At 38.3% G+C, this 24496-nt stretch overlaps 1 protein-coding gene across 3 annotated transcripts in view; it reads right to left on the bottom strand.

Moving 5' to 3' along the window:
• Positions 1 to 24496, bottom strand: part of PCDH15 (protocadherin related 15) — a 353847-nt gene that overhangs the window by 15524 nt on the left and 313827 nt on the right. For 2 of the 3 annotated variants that reach the window (XM_013130209.3, XM_013130208.2), the window contains exons 28-30: positions 16006 to 16182; positions 8727 to 8945; positions 4929 to 5039 (exon numbers count right to left, since the gene is read on the bottom strand). In XM_013130209.3, coding sequence (XP_012985663.2) covers positions 4929 to 5039; positions 8727 to 8945; positions 16006 to 16182 — 507 coding nt within the window. Of the gene's footprint in view, positions 1 to 4928; positions 5040 to 5973; positions 5983 to 8726; positions 8946 to 16005; positions 16183 to 24496 lie in introns of all 3 variants that reach the window. The other variant, XM_013130207.2, reaches the window with a different exon arrangement.

Raw genomic sequence — 24496 nt, 5'->3', positions numbered from 1 at the left:
TTATGATATGAATCAGAGACATTAAATTACTTCTAGCAAACTACTACTATCCAACAGAAAGATCACATTTACTAGCCTACTGGGCAAGACATTTACTTAACACCTTCTTTAAGGGAGGACTTGATGAAGAAAAATTAAAACAAGTTTTCAGCTACTCAGCAAGTTCAAAAGTAAGTTAACCTCTCTTAAAATAACCCCTCAGATTTCAAAGTATCAGTCAATACTGTACCTTATCTCCATGTTACATAGTTCTGTGATATAACAGCTCTGTGAGAGATTGATGGTATGTATACTGATATGTACATATAATTATGTTTCCATCATTCAGATGGCAGTGTGACTGTGTCATAACTGCACACAGCCAACAGACTATTCACAGGGATTTTTATGATAAACATATTTGTTATAATTGTGCATCGAAACTCTGCTATTCTATCAAGCACATGTATGATTAGTTAGTGTTTAAGTGTGCCTGCATTGCTTTTTAAGGACTGGCCATAGGTCATACACAAAATTAGAACTCTGATTCAAACTGATGGTGTGAAACCATGGCCCCAGGAGGTGCACCTGTGCATACCTGAAGTGTAGAGCTATAGGGTCTCTGTGAGGTGGGCAATGGGAGCTGAAGCCAGTCAGTTGATATGCATATGAGACTCAGACCATCCTTCTGATACTGATTCCAAAATAATTACCATGCTGGGCATGAATTTTTTGCATTCATGATATGCATATAGAGGTAGAAGTATGAATCTGTGTATGAATTTAATCTCTGTATCATGTTAAACCAAATGAGAAACTCCTGCAGTTGGATTATATTGAACTTCTACACTAAAAGTAGGTCTCACCATTTTCCGTAATTCATCTAGCACCTCTGAGTGGCTCATTAACCTACCCTCATAAAATATTTTTGATACCACAAGCTTCTAGGCTGATTTTAAGATAAACAGTGTTTTAAAATCAATATCCCCAAACTGTCTGCTACAAAACTATGCCTTTGGAGCCCTACTTTAAATAATGTTCACCTGAAGCTGAAAAAATAAATATATTTCCCCTCAGCCTGTGACAAATTTAGGATATTGGCCAATGTCAGATACAGCTAAAAACAAATCCCTTATCCTTTCAAAGAGAAGTTTATGCTTGTCAGCAATGAGCTTGAGTAAAATTGCATTTCCATTGCTGCCATGTACAAGTTTTTTGTAACTAAACAAACATGCTCTCTAGCATGTGGGTACAAAAAACCCCCAAACCCAAACCAAGAATACAGTCTTAAGAACAACACCTACTCTAAAATCTCTCTGAAAAATTAAATGTATCTATAAGACAGGCTATGGTGAGCACATGATGGCATAAAGGAATGCTATAGCAGAAATGGTGTACAAAGACTGAATTCCACTTTTGTACAATCCACTTATAGCTTCACTACCTCTGTCCATTACTGGTATTCCATGTTTTGAATGCCATACTTAAAACCTTCCTATTTTCTTCAGTTAAGCAACTGTTGCTAAAGTATAGCATGTGTAGCACTGACTTCTTTACACACACACAAATCAAAATACCACATAAAACTTTTTAGCAACTTAGAGCTGTCCAGTATTTTCACAAAACCTTCTGAGTTAAAAATTCTAAGCCTTATCTCTACCAAAATTTGAGTCATATTCTTTAGATAAAAAAGGGTTAGGTTTTATTACAAAAGAAGAGGGGAAAAATTACATTTTCCAAGATTACATGAATGTTGAAAGGCAAAACCTCTAGTGGTTAAATATTCCCTAACAAAACTGGAAGAGAAATTTAAAAACTAGATACTGGGTAGAGGTTGATTAAGAGATAGTAAATCTCCTTTAAGTTATTTAATATGTAAAAGTCTCCTGGAGGCCTGTATTTTGTATTGAAACACATTTGCTGCTAACCCTCTGTTTCTTGTTTTGACTGGGAGACTACCCACACAGAGAAGCTACAGCTCCCTAATGGTCACAGGGACCTGAGAGGACCAATGAGAAGAATCACTGCACAAAGTACAGCGACAACTCTCCCATTTCTGAATGACACCCAGCAAAGCCACAAAGGGTTATCCCAGTGAATAAACTCTCCTCAGCCACTCAATTTCTCAGAAAAACACAGTATGCCTAAGGCTTCACTTTGGGCAGAAAATAGTATGAAAAATAATTTGCTCACACCTAACAAATTAATCCTTTATTCTAAAGCAGCATACTTTGAGGTTGGTCAAGCATGCTGAATCTATTTAGAGGTGAGAGAAATAAATGATTCTGAACTTGAAGGAAACCCTCCAGTAGAAGGCTCATGCAAGACATAACCTTTGTGCTACTGGTACAGATTATTTCAAAAGCTTCTTGGCTTTTCCTTGCTTCACATGATGCCTTTCAAGGATGAGGTTATCCTGCAGTCTTATTCTGGATATATACAGGTATTTGAACCAATGAGAAACAGGTCATCAGTTTGAAGCACATTTGTGTAAACCAAAAGAAGTGTACCTGCCTTGCAAGAAATTGCAAATAGCAGACAAGAAAGATTTTGCTTGCATCCAATTGTGAGATCTTCAGTCTATGAACTGAAAGCAAACCTCTGAAAATGCATTCAGTGTTTCTTTTCTTTTTCTACTTTTTTTTTTTGAGTAGTAGAACTATTTGGCTTTAGAAATAATACCATTCAAGTTCAGCAATCATACTTCATCTCTTCTTCCAAGAAAAGGATAAAGAAGCATAGAAGTATTGAGACTTCACAGTAAATGTCTTTCCTGTACTTGATCAATAGACAAATAAAATATGTGCTTTGGATTGCAAGGATTAATGCAAACTACTGAAAGAAAAATTAACTAGCGTTTTCTACCAGCTACAGATATTAAGACAATGAAATGAGCTTACTTACTGATGCCTATGTATCCAAAGACAGAGAAAAATGAAAATTATGAGACAAGGCAGATTTAAAACTAAAGAGCTTAGTTCCGTTTCATTTCCTATAAACACCAAATTAAGAAAACAAGACACAAGACAGCACTCTAAATGAAAGATGACTGTCTTAGGACAACTAAAGACAGGAAATACTGTATTAAAATTCATAAAAAAAGGTATTTCCCAAATAATAATTTCATAAGTTACAGTATTGCCTTGAAAACAAGTATTTTACAGAAAAAAAGATAATTTGTAATTATTTTTATTGAAGCATACTATTTTCTTTAAAATCCAAAGTATATTAATTTGTCTTGTAGAGGATTTTTACAAGCTTATGTTTAATCAGTTCCTTAGCATGATGAATATGAGTATAACTTAGCTGTATGCAAAGATGTCTGAGAGAAAATATTCCAAATATGCCACCTTTGTTGGTGCAATGAAAACTATTTTTAGTCAAAATGAACATAAATCTAACCCTGAAAGTCAATACTGAAAATCTGTAAATCTGCACCTATATATTCCCATACTAAAACATAGAAAACCCTAATTTTGTATAAAAGCCCAGCACAATGAGGCTTGTTCTGGGTTTAGCATAAGGTATGCATCACTACTAAATGCAGATTCATCCACTGGAATATCCAGCTCCCACAGATAGTCGGCTTTATTATCACTGCCAGCAAAACTGGTAGAAGTGAATAATTAACTTTAGTAGATATTTATTTAAATGCAAAAGAAACAGGAATTTTATCCAGCTGGGCACTGTATGTGGAAGTGCACAGATGTGATCTCGTGTGGTTCACAAGCAGAAGTGCTCACATTCAGTAGTCACTATAAACTACTGTCAAACATACTTTTTCCTAACTCCCTGCCCAAGCAGTTAATACTTCAAAAAGGCAAAAGGCATGGGAAGAAGTTCAGCAGCAAGGAGAAGCTATTCTTGCTTCAAGCATAGATCTTCTATTTATGCAGAAAAGCTCAAGCTCTGGAATTATTTCAAATGCAGAGACTGCGCTCAGATGGACAAGAGTTAAAGCAACAGTGGTACACTCTGTAATGCATCCTTAACATTTTACAAACTCAATCACAGCATCTGGAAAATGTCAACTTTCTGAACAAAACAAATAGTGACTGAAAACAGAGCGATCTTCAATGCCAGCACCTCACTCTCTACCTGCCTCCAAACATTATTATTGCTATGCTTTTTAGCGTTACTTGATTTTAAAATATAAACATCTATGAGTAAGTAGGCAAGCTTATCAACACCCCACAGTATGATCCAAATATTAACTGGCTATTCTCCACTGTAATATACTCATGCTGAGAGTTAAAATGTTATTGTAGTCCATAAACTTCAGATTTACAGAACCATGAAAAGAAAGGCATCTTTGCAATATTATTATTTTATGAGCATGTAAATAGGTAAAAGATATATTCACTGAACTGCCATTGGTTTCTCTATTTTGATAGTTTCTTTAACTTTAATGCCAATATTCAAACAGTTTCACATTTATAGCAAAAACCATCCACTTTACTCATCAGAATCATAGAATCATAGAATAGTTAGGGTGGGAAAAGACCTTAAGATCATCTAGTTCCAGCTCCCCTGCCATGGCCAGGGAATGTTTCTTAGTATAGCAAATGCGGACTTTGGGGCAGCAATTTCATTGGATATGATTTGTCAACAGCTTTGAAATATGTGGTGTTCACGTCTGGATTTGCAAAGGCACTAGAAGATCCCAGTCCTAGCTCATCCTGGTAGCAATAGCCTGCTCTAGGATACTGCTTTTGAAAAAAACCCATCTGGTTATACCATGTTTTTTTCTAACTTAAAATCTGTTAGAGTTCTCCATGTACTACAAGAAATCCCCATTAGCAGGTTAAACTGTTTTATCTCTCCTTACAGACTTATCCAATTTATTTTCTGGATGTCTGAGACCCCTCTTTCATGAAGAAAAGCCCTGGAAAGTGAGTTATGGTTTCGGTCACTAACTATTTAATTGATTTATAACAAGCAATACTTACATGGTGCTGTCACCAAGCTCTTCATAGAGGTTATTAGCAGTGGTGCTTGCTGGTTTGCCTGCTGGTAAAGCCATCTGGATTCTTGCAGTCTTGGCGCATTCAGCTTGACGTCTTTGGTAAGCCACGTAGGGAAGGAGAAATACTCATTAGAAACCCTAACATAAGCAGAGGCATAAAGTTTTCTATGTTGTTTGTTTTTTATTAGTTGGTTTTAGCTTTTTTTCCCCTGCAGTTTTCAAAACATGTTTTGTCTTCTTTAAAGAAAAGCAATAATGTGATAATCTTGTTTCTGGATTTTTTTCAATTCTCTATTATTTGTTATCTCTTGGTGGCATCCCAGAGCTCCCTCTGGACAGAACCTCCTGACCAAGCAGTATATCACTGAAACAGCAGAAAATAGTATTTCCCAAGAGATAATATATGTGCTAGCTTTGACACTTTTCTCATTAGGAGGCTTTTCTGGTTTGGCTGCCAAAGACTAACAATGGAAAGAGTAAGCTCTTTGGTCAAGTGCTTTATTCAAGCCAAGAAAATGTCATTTTAAACACACAAAAAGTCTCTGGCAAAGTTAAAGTTATCACTTACAACTTCTTTCTCATTAGAATTGGCTGGGAAATTTCTGTCTCAATTAACAGTTTTCTTGAAAATAGCACTTTTTTTTTCTTTTTTTTCTTTTTTCTTTTTTTTTTAATATGTAAATTCACCATGAAACAAATTTATTTTTCTATCCAGAAAACAAAGCCTCTGTTCCCTCATGTGTGTAACTCCGGCAGCACCACTGAGGTGACATGACTGATCTACCTTGTTTTGGTTTTGAGGGTGATTGATACCTGATCATTCCTTGGGAAGTCTCTCTATGCATGCCAGCCTGACATGCATTTGCTTGCTTGAGAAATACCACAGACATGGAAATACAGTTTTTAACTCTGCATAACTCTAACACTTACTGAATGTCAAGTACCCCTTCTTCTTAAAAATAAAGACTGGTAGGATGATAGAATTCCTACACATGCTGTTAGAAACAAAACTGAAAATAAGTACTTACTCTTTGAATCTGTTTTGTTATGCAAAGAAAGATAAAGAGATAAAAAGGAAGGTTAAATGAATTCTGCTTGCAACAATTGTCTTAAACAGTGAGCCTAACAGGAGCATTAAACTAGATGCTACTTAATTGTTCCCCACATAAAATTACAGAATTAATGACATGTTTAAAGAATTGTGATTTCCAGAGCTGAACAGTGTTTAGCTGCTATTGGTGATACTCTTGAAACAATTTTGCAGTCAGCATAAACATGAATTACAGCAGAGAAAACTGCTTTGGGCTTAGAGAAAACAACTCCCTCACGCACACACACACACACAAAAGGCATGAAGGCATGAATATACCTTATGATATTTCTTTAACTGTTAGACTACTAAGGATGCATTTTTACACATAATTTTAACATATTTCAAGAATGCTATAGGAACACCTTCAGTAGTGAAGGAGTATTACTTTTGGTTGCTATTTAGAACGTAATGGTCTTTTGTGATTAGTAAATAATACATTATTTATAGTTATCTGTGGGGCTGTACTGGATAGTGTATTTCAAAGACACTACTTAATAGAAAAGAATAATGATAATTTCTGGCTTATTCACAGTCAAATGTAGGCACTGAACTGCACTTCAACAGTGATAATTTTATAAATTAGTTTTCTTTACAGTAACTATTATTTTTACAAAATCTAGTTAGCTGATCACTGATCTGAAAGTACTGAAAAATGGACTACTGCATATTAATAGTTTTATCAGTGAGAAAATCTTAACATCATATGTGCTGTATGACAGTTACATCTATCCTGCAATAATCTCTACACTCAGTGGCAGAGCAGAGCACCTTCTTTGCCAGAATGTTATCAGGAAGAATACCAAATTTCCTTTTGAGAAGGAGAAAAAAGAGTGTAATATGAAAACAAACCACAAGGCTCAGGACAACTTTTGGTGTTGATATAAACACTACAACTCTTCTTATTTTCCTTGACGCTCTTCAGTGATACACTTTTCATAAAACTATTCACATTGGTCTTCTGTAAATCCAATTTCAAGTCATATCTCCAGACAATAAAAATGTGATTTTTTAATGAAATGAAGTTAGGCATATTCCTTAAAACTTAAAAAAGATTGATAATCCTTTGATAACCTAACAGATGTCCAGGAAAAATACTGCTATTAGATTTCTTAAAGAAACGGGCAATTTGGATAACAACCACCATCTAATGGTAGGTTGAACTGGTTCAGTAGCATTTTAGTGGAAACAAATTTTATATACAATTTTGGGAGAAGTAAAGCAACTTTGAGATGCACTGCCATCCCAACAGTACAATTTGTCAAGCTCTTTCAAAATCATTTAAACAGACTTTTTCCTTTGACCCAAATTGTTTGGAGACACCGGATGTAAATATAAGCCACAGAACGCACAGTGGCTTTCAAGATATGGCTATCCTTGGCTGTTTTTCTGGTGTCACTAAGGAATGTGCTCTCAGGCAGACTGCTGTTTTTTCCTGTAGAATACACTTTTAAAATGATGACTAACACAGTGCTTTGCTAACTCCCAGCTGCAGTGCAGAAAGGAAAAATGCACAGTTTAAATCCCACCTGGCATATTATACCATGTTAATTCTATTGCAGCATTCAGATTATAACTGCTTTACTGTAAAACATGTATATTAGCCCCTCCATGCCCTCTCCCTCTCTGACTGGTGCAACACTGCAGCAGGAATCTGTAGAAACGGTGACACTTCATTGGCCTCACACAATGAAGGGAGCAGGTACCAAAGCAGTTTTTGCAGAAACAAAACAAAGAAAGGCAAACAAACAAAAAAATCCATCAGGGCTCTGGGAACTCCTTCTTAAATGGTCCTGTGGAGCAGAGAATTTCCATTATGGGGTTCTTACATTCCAGCTAGTTAAAAATTTTAAAATCAAGATAGGAAGCTATGGAGGTAGAGGCCAATATATACAGAAGTTAAATAAAGCCAGTTAATGGGGAAAATGCATGGAATTATTTATATTTTGATTTTGCAATCACTGACAATTCTTTGAGTGCTTAGAGCACACACATAGAATTAGAAATCTTTCATGAGAAGAAATTAAAGAATAATTATACAGTTGAGAGGAACTTGTTAGTGATGTTGATCCTTTAATTAGTCTATTGGCCCAATTACTTAAACCTCCTGAGTCTATAAGAGGTGAGTGAGTAGAAACACGAAAAAGGTTCTCTCTGAGGTATGCTGCTTTAGACAGTGCTAAAATCACACAAAGTCATTTTTCCAGGAAACACTGGCAATTCAGAAGCAGACAGCTAGAGAAAAAATATAACTGTATTTTAGGATATAAACAAAAAAGTTGAGTGCTCATATTTTGCCCAAGCTATTGTACATTTCGATTTTTGATACACTTATTGAAACAGCACTTTTTTCCTCCTTTTTTATTTTTTTTTTGGTGTGAAATCAACTTTGAATCAACACTTGTGTTTCAAACACTTGGATTTTGATCTTGTGTTTGGCACATATTCTAAAACAGTTACTACACCACAACTATAGAAAGTACAGCAAGATGTACTTCCTGTGCATTTTCTCTTTCCATGCACACCCCACACCAAGCAGCGACCAACTCTTGTTATAAGAAGGAAAATAAAAATTTTGTTGTTGTAGAATAATTTCTTTGCAATGAAGGATAATACCCAAAGCAATTCCGTTAAGAAACAGCATGCCTACTACAACATTGCTACCACAAAAAAAGGAGGAGGAATACTTACTGTCTGTAGCTGACCATAACTATTAAAATTGCTGGCATACAGCAAAGGATGATTATGACGGCCAGAGCAAGTAACGCGCCTTCCGTGAAGCCTACAGCTTGTGCCTGCTTCTTGACATTCGCTACTACATCTGGGGTGCGGATCTCCAGGATACGTCCCCCCTGCCCCAGGTATGGCTGAAATTCTTTATTGATATCCAGCAGTTTGCCATCCAGGAACCTTCAATTTCACAAAAGAAAACTATTACACACAAGTTCATTAACTGTGTTTGAATTACTGCATATTTGGGTTAATAGCTGTGGTCTGATAAAGCACATGCCTCTTCTTTATGTGCTGAAGAATATTAGTAATTTCCTGTAATCCCTATGTCAGTGATAACTCCAATGTACTTAATAACAGATCACAGTTCAATCATTGAAAAGGAGAAGTCAGTTGAAGTCTATCCTTATTTCTAGGGACAAAATGTTCTCCATGCAGTTGACAGAAGCATGCCAAATGGCTTGCTTTGTGTTTTTTTCTTCAGTGGTCTATCACAGACAATTAATTAATTCTCCTGCACACATCCCAAAAGACTACTCTGGTCTAAAGAGCAACTGGATGCTACTCTAGAAGTGGGTAATTTTCAGAGGACTTTCCTTAGCCTCTGAGAGAAATTCTTTAGCTGGGAGGATAGCCTACAGTTTGTTTCCTTTTGACTTCCCTTTCTATATTAAGAAAAAAAGGGATTTGAAAGAAACTATGCTTTTATCAATCCCTACCCCTTTCCTCCTGCTGCCTCAATTCTGAGCCTCGTTCTCACATCTGCTCTGTCTTGTTAGTCTCCAGGTCTCTGCTATTTTCTTAGATTGCAGTGTTGCTACTAAGTATTGAATTATTTGTGTAAGACTTTCACTTATAGCATAAATATTTGACTGCAAGAGGAAAACAAAGAGGAACAATGATCAGATGAACTCATGTCCAGTGGAAGTGAACATTACAGTAGCTGACAGAGGTGCCCTCTCAGTGTTTGGCATAGTGCTGAGGTTATTTATTTACCAGCTTCCTTTCCTTGTTTCCTTTGTGACTTTCAAATTGGAGGTCATAAATGATGACAAATGGAGATTACAGTAAACTTGCCTCCCCCTTTTTTGGAGAAGATACAGGCCATTTCTTCTGGAGTTTCACACACCTTCTAAAAGGAAAACCACTAAATGCTTATAATAAACTGCAATTAAACTCTGTGGGCTCTCCAAACACTGCTAGATACTAGAACAATCTTGACTAACATTACTAATTACAGGAGCAATAGGCTATCTATACAGCTATAGAGAAAAATGTTGTCTTCAATTTGTCCTACAAGACATTGTTAAGACAAGTTAGGTCCTAGGCAAAAGTAGGATACTAGCTAACAGAAACACACGGCTGCTGCCACTGCTTGCAGCCTACAATTATGTCTATCTTCTGTCTGTACATCACCTATGAGAGGAATTTGGAACAACATAGCTACCAAGCAAAGGACTGGTACAGTCTCTGAAAAAACAAATGCAGTGGAAGAAGTTTATTATCTGATCTGTTAATTGGCATTTTAAAGATGGGTAGCCAAACATAAATCCTAATCAAATGACCTAATTTCTCATACAATAGAAAATTTCCTATTGGATGACTTTTTAATAGCAAACAATATGTTTGTATTGTGGTTTAACCCCTGCCAGCAACTGAGCATCACACAGCTACACACTCACTCCCCCCTCCACAGTGGGATGAGGGAAAGAATTGGAAGAGTGAAAGTAGGAAAAGTTGTGTGCTGAGATAAACACTGTTTAATAGGGAAAGCAAATTAAGAACTTCGTTCACTCCTTCCCATCAGCAGGCAGATGTTCAGTCATCTCCAGGAAAGCAGGTCTCTATCACACTTAACAGTTACTGGGAAGACAAATGCCATCACTCTGAACCTTCTCCCTTCTTCTTCCCCCAACTTTATAAGCTCAGCACGATGCCATAATGCATAGAATATCCCTTTGGTCAGTTAGGGTCAGCTGTCCTAGCTGTGTCCCCTCCCATCTTGTGCACCCCCAGCCTATGCCCTGGTGGGGTGGGAGGCAGAAAAGGCCTTGACTTAGCGTAAGCACTACTCAGCAGTAACTAAAACATCCCTGTGTTATCAACACTGTTGTCAGCACATAGGCCCAATTAGTTACCATGAAGAAAATTAACTCTACCCTAGTCAAAACCAGCACAGATTGTTTAAGAAATTTACTTTAGGATTTTGAAACAACAATTTGGCAAAGGCTTTATTTGAAAAAAAAAATAAAAATGGCCAATGCTTCAGCTTCCAAAGGAAAATAAAAATTCTTGGATCACTTTGAAGTGAGGATCACAAGCTGCCACGTACTAGGCTCCAGCTATAAAGATCAAAGTAGGATGCATCCATTGGGATGATGGAGTATCCTGCTGGCTCTTAAATATAGCAGCACCCCACACCCTTACATGTACGGTGGTTCTCCTGGAAAAAGTCAAGTGAAAATCACTGAGATAAAGAAAACTAAAAACCCACAACACACACACACAAAAGAAAAGAAAAAGCTGAAAAATGTTCTGGAACGTTTTCTGCATATAAACTCTGAATGTCTAAAGAAAGTCTGATATAGCTTCCATTTCCTTAGTCTGATCCCACAGCAGAAATTACACTCCTCAAATGCCATTTCTTAAAGGGTGGTAATTTCTTAAAATTGATTTCCTTTCAATTTACTGATAAACCCTCTTTGAATTTTTTGTCACCATCTTTTTGTTTGGTTTTTCTTGTTTTTTCCTGTTTTTCTTTTCCTCTCTGGGGAGAATGCATTCTGATCTGTGCAATGTATTAGCTGAATTTCATAACATGCACAACAATTAATCCCAAATGATGAAATAGTGCTGGTATCATGATACTAACTTCAAAGACCAGTGGCTGCTCACTCAGGGACCCACACTCACAAAAAGCAACCCAAGACAACATGAAGAATAAATTCCCTTGTATTAGTATTCTCTGCTGTTATTCACAACTCATTCCCTGATTTCTTCTGCAAAACATTTGAGCAAAAATCCTTTTTCACAGCTTAAAGATCTGCAATGATGGTTCACAGGACATAAATTGAGTATAAAAGGAGCTCTAATTCTTTTCTTGTACACTAGATGTCACTGGTGCATGCATGTTACACATCCTTTGAGTTGGCAAAAGAATAGTATTCAAGTAGGATAGCGTTAAATCTCTGGATGATTTTAACAATCTCTCAGTTAACATTCTGTTAGCATTTTCTTGACAAACCCTATTTTAACAGGTTCATAACTCAACCATGCACATTTACTCCCTGATGAAACTGTGCAAAAGACAAAGACATGGTAAGCGTTTTCTTTTTAATGGTGGACATTTTCCACTTAATATATGCAGGAGAAATTTTCTGGATTCAACTGTTTTTTATGCTCCAATACATCAAACCCTCTTTCATATAAAAGATAAAAAGGAGGCTGTTCATTTCGGTTGTGTAAAATTATCTAAGTGGCCTCAAAGTCTTTCAGGAGTTTAAGGTTGAGGAGGAAATAAAGCACAGTTACTGTTCAGACTCTCCTTTTGGTGTAACCAGACAGATTCCTGATTAATAAAAACGTCAGGTAATCAGTCATAAAAGCCTTAAGGAAAAGTATGAATCTCTCCTTGTGTATCAGTCTTACAAATTACAGGATAGGGAAAAATCAGCATGTCTTGAGAGACACATAGGTTTTCCCCAGCTGGCAGTGATGAACACAGTGTGGCCATTATGTCCATGACTTCTAAATCATGTCTCTGTTTTCCAGCCAAATATTTTGTTTGAATCCAAATATGTGGGATTGGGCAAGTCATCTGGGACTTCTGGATGTGAGGCAGCCCATTCAAAATACTCGTAGTGAGTATGGCACAGTCTATGCATGAACTGTTGTGCACATCAGCATGAATGCAGCACACCCAGAGCACACTGCATCTCTTTAGACGTCTTAATTTCATAAATGACTGTAGGACATAACCTGACATACTGGAACAACACTTCCCAAAGTGATTATGCAAGCCTCAAACACAAGCTTTGGTTTAACAATTTACCACCTGTAGAAATGCAGCTCTGCAGCTGGTCACAAGTGTGACTTTGCTGATGGGCATTAGTGCTCTTGACCATCCTTTCCTCCCAACTCCAGTGAAAACCCAAACATCTCTGGGACCCCGACAGTACTCTGACTTGTGCCTGGCTGCTGGCACCAACCAGGAGGAGTCAGCAGTGACTTTATATCCCAGCAGCACTCCCCCTGCAAAGGGGAACGGGTTGTTCTACTGGCTCTGTCCTCAGATCACTTCCACATTCAGTAAGACTTTTGCAGACAATTGTTTCCAAACAGTGACAGGTTTAACTCAGTTGAAATCAGGGCCTCCACTGTGTTTTATAAACAGAAACACAGGACAGTGTTCCCAAAAAAAAAACATTTAAGAAAAGCCACAGGTATCTTCCAATACATGATCATTTACTAAGCTGTGTTAAAATCACAACTGGCAGAATTCACATGCTAAATCTGTGCTATTGGTACAGTTCACTCCTCTGTATACATAATGAAATTTTTCAACACTTTGAAAATACTTTGGCTAAATTTATCTTCCTTATTGCTAATTAAACTTTTAAAACAGGGATTTACATACTTTCTGACTTTGCTACCTTTCTCCTATCATATCAAGTTTATTAAAGAATTCTTTCTCCTATGTCTTTTCTGCTAGGATCTGAAGCAGATACCTTGTCTGGCAGAAGGATGGTTGTAACCCTTAGTATTCTCTTCACAGTGAGGGGACAGCAATTGCAACTGTGTCCTGTGACTGCAGCAGGAAGAACATTGAGCTGTCCCGCTAAAAATCAAAACTGCAGGAAATATGGCCACAGAATAAATTTCTTTCTAGATTTGGGTAAGCACCTGAGCTGAGTCAAATCTCAAGGTTCACCCACTTGCTAGTGAAAACTTGTTAACTTCAGATATTAAGCTACAAAACTCTCAATTTTTCTCTTTATTTCAGCAAGCTGACACTTGCTCACCTCTATCCTAAAGCCAGGAAAGCATTCCCATGGATCTGGGCAATTTAAATAATAGAACAGTCTGGGCTGGAAGGGACCTTAAAGCTCATCTAGTTCCAACCACCCTGCCATGGGCAGGGACACCTTCTGCTAGACTGGGTTGCTCAAAGCTCCATCAAACCTGGCCTTGAACACTGCCAGGGATGGGACAGCCAAAATGTCTTCCAGCAAATATTTAAAAGCTTTTGAAGAGAGGAAAAGAAAAAGAAAACAAATCAACCAAGTGAACCTAAACAAAAAAACGTAAACAAAACAAAAACCAACCCAAATCTGCTGAGTATGCAGCACATAGAGCATTTTAATGAAGTTGCTTCTAAGCTGATGCCCCATATATTTGGAGACCAGGTAAATTAATAACCCACCCTTCAAATTTGATAAATAGTTTTTAAACTTAACTCTATTCTGTGTATTTCACTGGACACAGGTACACCCCTAAAAAGATATTCCTATATTTTCAAAGAGCACCAAAATGAAGAGGGACACATTTTATGACGATGAAGACAGTTTACATCAGGAAAAGATTCTTTTTATGGATTTGAAAGAGAGCAAAAACTGCTTCTGTGTATGGATACTAGCTTACTGTCATGAGTTTTACATTCCTAGTTTAGAAAGTGATGCTGGAAGACTGGAGAGGGTTCAGAGAAAACTGTAAGTGATTAAATAAAAAAAAAGCCTATTTTTTCAGTAAAAATAATTATCCTGCAATAACAACACAAAACTTGTAATAGACCAGATTGTCTTAAGCAGTTGCTTTGCTGAAAGATATGTTCAAAGCAGAATTAAATTTGGGAGTGCCCATGGTGTTTATTATACTAGGTCAGACTGATCACAGTGGTCCTTTTCAACCTATAAACTCTGAATATATGTAGAGATTTAGTATGCCATAATTCATCTGTACTAAATTAAGAGCTCAGGAGAACAAGCCCTTTTTCAATCACAGTTCACTGAGATGGCTCATAGCCATTTGCTTTTTAGGCTGCTGACTGACATGCTGCTTTATAGCATCATGGAACAGTCTGGTCTAGTTTTCACCAAGATAAAAAGCAAACACAAAGGTGAAACACATGCAGAATTCCAAAAGATAAGGTCTGCTTTAGAAGAAAAGCTTCATTTGCATATGCAGAATGCTGAAGCACAAAAACACAGTTTCTTACAAAATTGATTCTACAGCCATGTTTGTACATTGGCAGCTGAATGGGTTGAGATACTATTTTTGTCTTAGAACCTACTTGCTACTAGTGAAGACTCAGAAAAACATGTAAAGAGATTACCTTGATTTCCTTACCCATGTAATCTCTGGTTTCTCCTCTTAGTCAGGTAGAGCATGCCAGGATGATATCCCACCAGAGTTGTACTAAGGTACAAAAGTCCAGGCAGAGTGGCACCCTACCAAACTGCTTTATTGAAGTGGCCAGAGCTGGCCCACTTACTGACAACGTGCTCTAATTGCAATCAGTCAATAAAAAGCCATCTCATGTTTTATGTGACATTGGAATTTAACTGCTAATTTGGAAGTCAATTGAAAAGGCAAAACAACATCAAATTTTGTATATAAGTGGCATGTCTGCCACTGTTTGCCATTTCCTCTAGCAGATGGTGGGAGAGACCCATGCAGATCTGTCTGTTCAGCCCACTGGGCACCTGTGAGCCCTACTGATTTCTTGCATGTAGAGGTAAACCTGGGCCATGCCCTCATATCTGTACTTCAGCCAAGGGCCCACCACTTCTATTCCTTTCCTTTCCCTTCCCTTCCTTACTCAGTTTCCTCAAAAAAAAAAAAAAAAGAGAGAGAATGGAAACTGCAGAAAGCCTGAAGGTCAATGGCTGCAGCACCTAGCTCTTGTTTGCAGATCACAGAAATGGTTGAGTACTTAGAAAATAAACTGCTTCAGAGGAATTCAAACTAGAAGCTCTTCCACACAGTAGACCAAATATATTGCAAACTCTTATGGTGACAACATCTAAATTGCACATACTGGGGCCATTCAGCTCAAGGGAATGGACTGAACCGAGTAAAGTTGTAAACTTCCAAGCTCCACATAAAGCAGATGTAGGAGCATTCACTGGCTGCATCAATAGATTTTTCCATTCCTGTTGTGTTGAACTACTTGCTGAGATAGATGAACAGGCTTTGTAACAGTCTATAGAAATATAGGAAGAGCAACAAATAATATACTTACTTAAAAAGTTCATTCCTCATTATAGCTCTATTTGTTTGAGGGTCAATTGCATAGACCATGAGGTCAGACTTGGTATAATCCTCTTCAGAGTACCCATCCCCAAACCTCCGTGCACCAATGGATTCCACCACGACTGTTGCACCAGGAATCTGATCTTGGACATAGCGTTCCAAAATCCTAAAGATGAGATAGAGCCAGAAAGCTGCAGTGATTTATTTGCACTAATTAAGACTGACATTAGCCCAAAACAAGATACTAACAAATAAAATCCATAGGCTTAGAAGGATGGTAACCTTCAAAACACTTAAAAAAAAATCTCTGCTGCAATATAACCTCTTAAATGCTGAACTCTTGGGAAAAGCTTAGCAGTGTTAGGGGAGGCCATCAGAAATAGTGTTCTTAAGCCTCACTTTTTGTATTTAGGACATGAGCTGAGTTTTAAATGGCTCATGGGAAACACCATTTATATTTCACAAAGAAGAAACCCTGTAATCCTTTTATTAAGCTATATGATTTCAGAACTCTTCAATTCCAGCCTTACACAGGGTGCATACGATATATTTTTGCCAACAGAAACAACTACTACAACCATGGTTTGGACGGGCTATTTCATCTGGCCCTGCAATACAGCACAGCATATCAGATGACAGAATACCTGATACTCCAAAAGGCATGAACAAGTTTTAAAGCCATAACGAAGTTGGAATATCAAGCTGACATGTTTACCACAGGAAAAAAATAAACTGCAGACGTTCTGCAAGCAGCAGAAAGACAGTTATGCCTGTGATAACAAGGGCATAACAACAATACACCAAAAAAAGAAGTTCTTTTTCTGAAGAGAAGGAATCATTACAAAACGCCATAGCATAGAATGGCATGCTCTGCAGATGTGTGCATGAATCACAATGTGTCAAGACATGAGGTAAATGTAATTCTGGGGGATTAAAATTTATTAGAGAAGATGACATGTACTGGTCATTTTATTAATTCTTGTCATGTGATCAATTTTCAATATGCTTTAACTTTATTACTGAATTTTTAGGGTTTTTTTGAGGGGGGGTGGGTTTGTTTTTTTTTTTTTCTGACAACTGAATGCCTCTCAGTTTGTGCTTTGAGAAGCCTGTGTTTTAATTCAAAATCTTTTATTTTTCTACAGTTCTCCATGCAGAACTGTTTATGGGAAATGTCTTAAAATGTGATGCCATTCCTAAATTTTTTCAAAAAGGCAAAAGCAGAATGACTGTTTGCAGAATGTGCCTCCAAACAAACAAAAAATACTCATGCTTATATGTGTTTGAAATGTCTTCAGTGTAGTGTGCCTGCAGATGTGCCAGACTGATGGAGAAAGGATTTCACTGAACACATGAGAAGTTTCTGCACTGACAGCAAGCACACCTGTACCTCAGATATGGAGGGTTTATGGAAAAGTATAACTCACTAGTGCTCTAACAAGCTGATTTAGAAAGGACAGGACCTTAATAAAGTTTTTTTAAAAAAATACTCCCTTCCTCCTTGTCTGGTCTGCTTCTCTAGTGGGGCCCATAAAATTTGCTGAGTTCTTGTAGCAGACTGTTCCTCTATATCTTCTGCACTGTGCATCCAATGAAAAAAGGAGGTTTAGAAGTAATACAGCTGTCCGGGGTTCAGCAGTAGCAGTATTTTTTTCTCCTTCTTAGTAGCTGGTGCAGTGCTGTGGTTTTGACTTTCGGCCTGGGAACAGTGCTGATAACATCGATGTTTTTAGTTACTGTTCAAATGTTTAGTCTGACCAAGGACTTTCTGAGTGTCATGCTCTGCTAGAGAGGAGGGAAAGCCGGGAGGAAGCAGAGACAGGACACCTGACCCAAACTAGCCAAAGAAGTATTCTATACCACAGCACATCATGCCCAGGATGTAACTGGGAGTTACCTGGAAGGGCTAGTTCACTGCTGGGGCGGGCTAGATATTGGTTGTTGGTGGTGAGTGTCTGTATTCTCTTCCCTTGCTATTTCCCTTATCATTATTATTATTTGTGGTAGCAGTAGTGGTTTGTGTTATACCTTAGTTACTGGACTGTTCTTATCTCAACCCGTGGGAGTTACATTCTTTCAATTTTCTTCCCCATCCCTCTGGGAGTGGGGGGAGGGAAGAAGGGTGGCGAGTGAGAGAGAGACTGCATGGGTGATTTACGGCTGAGATTAAACCATGACAACAGCTCAGCTGCATGACCTTCAAATTCTGTATGCAACAGGGAGAACTGCTACTACCATCAAGGCTGAAGTTGAGGCTGGCAGCCAAGATGGTGGGGACCCCAGTTCTCACAAGAATAAATGGAGCCAGAAGGAAAATGGAAAGCTGTTCAGACCCTATCAGAAGAGCTTTAACCATGGCTGCTGGGAAAAGACAAAATACATTTACACACAGCTAACAGTGTGATGAGGTTTCCAAACTGGGACTTAGAAGAGTTCTGTTAAAAACAACAGAAAGTTGTAGAAACAAAGGCATAAAAGCAAATATCATCAATACTGGACACAAAGGCAAAGAAGTACGGAGAAATAAACAAGAGAAGCTGGTAGTCTAAACATTCCATCACAACTATGAGTTATGGAACTATGTAAGATTCTCTGGGCCAATTTATGTGATCAAAAGATCAAATAAAAAAGCAATAGTTAAGAGGCAAAAACAAGGGAGTGGGAGGAAACATGTTGCCTAATACCCTATGTTCTATCAAGGATGCACTAGCATGCAGAGGAAGACAAATCTCATAAAAAAGGGCATCAATGACTTTAAGAAGTCACGTGTCTTAAAAACTTTTGCAGTTGCTGAGGTTACATTTTGCTGTTGCTTTTTTCCCTGACACAAGATTTCCAAAGGACAGTAATGCTGTCAAAGCAGTATCACCATCTCATAATTTTTCAAGACCACTGATTCACATTTATTCATCCAGCTTCTCTATTCTTTGTGTGAAAGTTTAGTTGTCCCTTAAAATAGAAGCTTTTCTATTAGATTTTGAAAAATCCAAGTCAGTCAGATCCAGTTCTTAGCTGAGCAGTGAATAATACTTTTAATGCAGCACCATTTTTGTGGGGAATATAAAAATACAGATTTGTCTGACACATTTCTATTTAACTGCTGTCCCCTAAACAAGCACTTGTGTTGTTTGCAGATATGGTAAACTCTACTCACCTCTACATCTGGCATTCACTTAACTGGCAGCTAAGGTGATAACCTTTCACGGACAACTCAGTAACAATAATTCTCCCAGCTAAAATTTGATAGAACAAATCTGGGAAATGCAGATTACTGTAAATTTATCTCTAAACATTACATGAATGTAAGCAACTAAAAGAAACCATAATGACCTTTAGAATGGTGTTTTGCACAAGGATTCAGATAGAACAAATATGTTTTACCAGATTTACTTCCATATTAGTATATAATCATCCTCTGTTGCTGCAGGGGTTTCCTTGCACAGAACTATAATTTCACCTGAGCCGGAAACACCCTGTAAGGTTGGAAGGTTACAATGTAGAGTCACTTTTAGCAGAATTTGTGACAACATTCCCTTTTCTCAGAAATGCTTGGCATGGCTTCTGCTGGAATTCACTGCCTTTGAAAGTGTCTACTAAGAAGAAGTGAAATATCTGCTACAGCTGAACACAGGACGGAAGGCATCTTTGTCTAAAACATGATTAAAATTGAAGAACAAATAGCATACTGCTTTCTGATTATAAGAAATAGGTACGCCACAGTCACTGGCTTTAACTGACATTGTACGAAACACTACAAGTATAGTGAAATGACACGAATATTTCATCTGAAACACACAAATTGCCTGCTTAGGTTGAAATATGTAATAAAAATGTACTGAAGACTGAAAAGTAGCAATTAAAGAATGCACTTAAAAATGGGGCAGTTCCACATAGAGTTACTGTAGAAGTCATTCAGCTGAACTTGTGATGCTGAAAACTGTAGTATTTTAAAACTTACTGAAAGTGGCCACCTGCTTGTAGTACTACCCACAAGAACTAATTTTTAAAATACATACTTTAAGTAACAATAGAATCTGCAGTTCTGCTTAACATCTTTGTTGGTGCCATGGCCAATGGGATTGAGCACACTCTCAGCCAGTTTTCTGATGACATCAAGCTGTGTGGTGTGGTGAACACATTGGAGGGAAAGGATGCCACCCTGAAGGACCTTGACAGGTTTGAGACATGGGCTCATGCAAACCGAATGAAGTGTAACAAGGCCAAACGCAGAGTCAGGGCAATCCCAAGCACAAACACAGGGTGAGCAGAGACTGGATTGAAAGCAGCCCTGAAGAGGAGGACTTGGGGCTGCTGATTGATAAGAAGCTCAAAATGAGCCAGTAGTGTGCACCTGCAGCCCAGAAAGCCAACCGTATCCTGGGCTGCATCATCAGCAGCATGGTCAGCAGTTGAGGGAGATGATTCTCCCCCTCTCCTCCGCTTCTGTGAGACTCAACCTGTCTGGGGCCCTCAACACAAGAAGGATATGGACCTGCTTGAGCAAGTCCAGAGGTGGGTCACAAAGATGATCAGAGGGCTGGGGCACCTCTCCTATGAAGCCAGGCTGAGAGAGCTTGGCTTGTTCATCCTGGGGAAGGGAAGGCAAGGCTTAAAGGAGACCTCAGAGCAGCCTTACAATACCTAAAGGGGTCCTACAAGAAATCTGGAGAGGGAGTTTTTACAAGGTCATGTAGTGATAACACAAGCAAGAATGGTTTTAAACAGAAACAGGGTGGAGTTAGATTAGATATTGGTAAGAAATTTTTTACTGTGAGGGTGTAAGGCACTGGAACAGGTTGCCCAGAGAAGCTGTGACTGCCCATCCCTGGAAGTGTTTAAGGCCAGGTTGGATGGTACTTGAGCAACATGGTAAGGTGTCCCTCCCTATGTCAGGGCATTTGAACTAGATGATCTTTAAAGTCCTTTTTGACCCAAACAATGCTATGATTCTATGATTTGTAAGCAACAGTTAGTTTAATTTGCCTGTCACTTGTTAATGCAATGAGGGTAATTACTGTCCTCTTAGCAGTGATGTAGTGAGAGGCAGAACCAGCAACTTAACAAGTGACAAGACTTTCCTCCTTCTCTAACTCAATTTTAGCTCTCCAGACATAATGTAATGAACAGAAATGGCTCCAGGTACATTACCATCATGTTCTGAATTCCCACAAGTGACACCAGTTAATGCAAATTAAGACCAAGAGGATTTTCACTGCCATTGTAGACATGTGGCCATAAATATCCTGAAGACCCAGAGCCTATTTTTTTCATCATTAAATGCAAAAGAAATGTAAAGGCAAAAACATACAGATAGAATCACAGAATCGTAGAATAGTTAGAGTTGGAAAGGACCTTAAAATCACCTAGTTCCAACCCCTCAGCCATGGGCAGGGGCACCTCACACTAAACCATGTCATCCAAGACTCTGCTCAACCTGGCCTTGAACACTGCCAGGGATGGAGCATTCACAGTTTCTTTGGGCACCACCCCCACACTAAAGAACCTCTTCCTTATATCTAACCTGAACTTAACCTGTTTAAGTTAGAACCCATTACCTCTTGTCCTACCACTACAGTCCCTGATGAAGAGTCCCTCTCCAGCATCCTTGTAGGTCCCCTTCAGATACTGGAAGGCTGCTAAGAGGTCTCCACGCAGTCTTCTCTTCTCCAGGATGAGCAACCCCAACTTTTTCAGCCTGCCTTCATATGGGAGGTGCTCCAGTCCCCTGATCATCCTCGTGGGCCTCCTCTGGACTTGTTCCAACATGTCCTTTTTATGTTGAGGACACCAGAACAGCACACAATATTCGAAGTGGGGTCTCACGAGAGCAGAGTAGAGGAGCAGGATCAACTCCTTCAATCTGTTGGTCATGCTCCTTTTGATGCAGATATGTTGGTTTGTTGAGCTGTCCCCTGCCTTGTGGCATTCTGGTTCCAAGAACATTTCTGCAAACAGCAGACCACAATCCAAGGTCTGGGATAAGGCATGACATTCCTGTGCCACACTTATCACTATGTCCATGAGCTGCTAGGTGCACCTGAGACATCATGCCGCATGGCATGGCTGAGGTTGCTACTCCCCATTATTAGAGGAGACCCTGTTGAGCACAGGACTAAACTAAGGGCCACACCCTGGCATCATAGCATCATGCTGCCTCTTCCTCATTGCTGCACAAATCCAGCATCCCAGATGTATGCCTCAGCATAGGAGAGATACTGCTACTAGCAAAGATGCAAAGGACTACTTAGAAGGCCCTTTGGAAACTAGTGTGAAAGGTCCATACAAATCAGTTAATTAATCCCAAAATATTAAATATGGAATCAGCCACACTGGGAGAATCCAGCAATGACAACTCAACTAGACTAATAGTCGTCATGTAAGACTTGGTAAGTCAGCAGCAAGGTTTAATGACCCTCCACTGTCCTTGGCAGAGAAGATGCATGACACAGCCTGAAAGCACAGCAGTGTTCCAGTAGTTTTATACCCTTGAGCTGAATTGTCAAGTTGTATGCATATCCTTTGAATAAGCACAAACAAAAGAAACAATTCAATCTGTAGAACATTTTAGATCCTCACCAGTACCTGAATTTAATTACTCGACAATTACTTAGCAGAAAATTCTATGGAGAAAAATTATTTAAATTCTCTAGCAATTCAATTGTCTGCTATGTTTCTGAAGCACATAAAAATATATTAAGAAATAAAAAAAAGCACCTTTTAAAAATACATTTTTTTTCTTTCAGGACTCTAAAATAACCAGTACCATAGACTTGGACCTACAAGTGGTGAAGACTAGATATCCTGCCTAACTTTTGGCTCCTCCAATGAAAATTCTAAGTCCATGAGATAGCTTAGTAATAAGCATAAATTCATATTCTAGGTATTTGAAAATGCAGGTAAATTTGGAAAAAAATGCATGGATGAGAGCATTCAGTTCTGCCAGTACACATCATAACAGACTTTTTAAGTGCTTCATTTAATCCAAGTACACTCTCAATTTTGCTTAAATTCTGGCTGTGTTGAGTTTTTGCAAGGTTAATAATTGACAAATAAACTGCTGGATTTTCTACTGTAATTTCAGTAGCAGATAAGTAACAATTTTAGCCCATCCCATGCAGTTATCAATAGATTTGGGGGGAAGGAGTGAGTGATACACTTGGCCCCAGATCCCAGATGCCTTATTACAACATTCATATAGCACAGGATAGGTTATACTACTTCTGTGTCTTCTGGAGAAGTACTGAGCTGCTTTGGAGCTGTCAACACAAGTCAAGAAGCCCTTATTAGCCATTTAAGTCAGCCTGCTCTGTTCTGCAGTGTAGAATAAAAAAGCCAGAATTGGGGTTTATTTCTAGCCTAAGACTATTCCTTCTTTATAAAATAGTCTTTTGACAAAGATTATTTCTACATTTACATCACACAAAAGGCATGTGTCTAGCAGGAAGGAGTACTACTGAGCCAATTTACTCTGGATATAAGAACATCTAAATTATTTAGAAAACAAGCCAGAGACAATGTTTTTATACCTACTTATCTTAATCCCATAAAAGAATATTCGACTGTACACCATAAAGAAAATTTTGTTTCTTACATGTTGCTAAGGTTTTTCTTCTTTTTGTGCTCATCATGTATAATCCTGTCCTCCAAAAATCCTACAGGCACTCCAACTTTTTATTTCAGTATCATTTCTCCCATTCACAGAAGGAACATTACTCTACACTCACCCGAAGAGTAATACAGAGTCATCTTGACTTTGACCCAGAAGACATTTCTTCGGATCTCAGCACAAAAGGGTTTTTACCGCAACAGTAAGCAATTTCAGAATAAAGCAGAAGTTTACAGCTTTATCTGAGAAGCCATGCACTGCGTTATAGCACTTCAGAGAAAATACATTAACAGAACAGGGCTCGGTATTATTGAGAGGAAGGGGTAGAAGACTGCTAAACCAGTGCTTCCCAGCTGGCAGTGGAAGTAGCAAATGGAAAAGCTGGAGTTGAATAAGCTTTGGTCTCTATTACCTAACTTAATAATGGTAGCCTACTGTTATTAATCATCCTGATTATAGTAGAGGGAGGCTAAGATCAGCTAAGAAACAGAATGGGCTCTGTTAAACACTACAAAATGAGAACTAGAGCATGCACTGCATTCTCCAAGCAAAGCCAAATGTAGGGTGGATATGAAATATAATGCAGGTGGTGGCAAATGTCCCTCTAAGCTACTTATTTTATCTAATTAAATATAATCTAATTTATTTGCTAACTTTGCAATTTAATTTAGAATAAAACAATACAGTGCAATGAAGTGGAAGGGAAAAAGGCAGAGCGGAGGTGGTCCGAAGGGCCAGCAGAAAAATGAGCCCATAAAACAGCATCAGAGAGTGCTGAGACAAGGAATAAGTCAGCTACAGCAATACGCAAAACTAAAGAACATTTAATAATGAGAGAGAATGTAAGTGCTAGCCGTGAAGAGTGCTTAATGGC

Source organism: Melopsittacus undulatus, chromosome 4 (assembly GCF_012275295.1).
Source record: "Melopsittacus undulatus isolate bMelUnd1 chromosome 4, bMelUnd1.mat.Z, whole genome shotgun sequence".
NCBI lineage: Eukaryota > Metazoa > Chordata > Aves > Psittaciformes > Psittaculidae > Melopsittacus > Melopsittacus undulatus.
The sequence above is the reverse complement of the archived record's forward strand: the minus strand, read 5'-3'. Positions and strand labels throughout refer to the sequence as shown.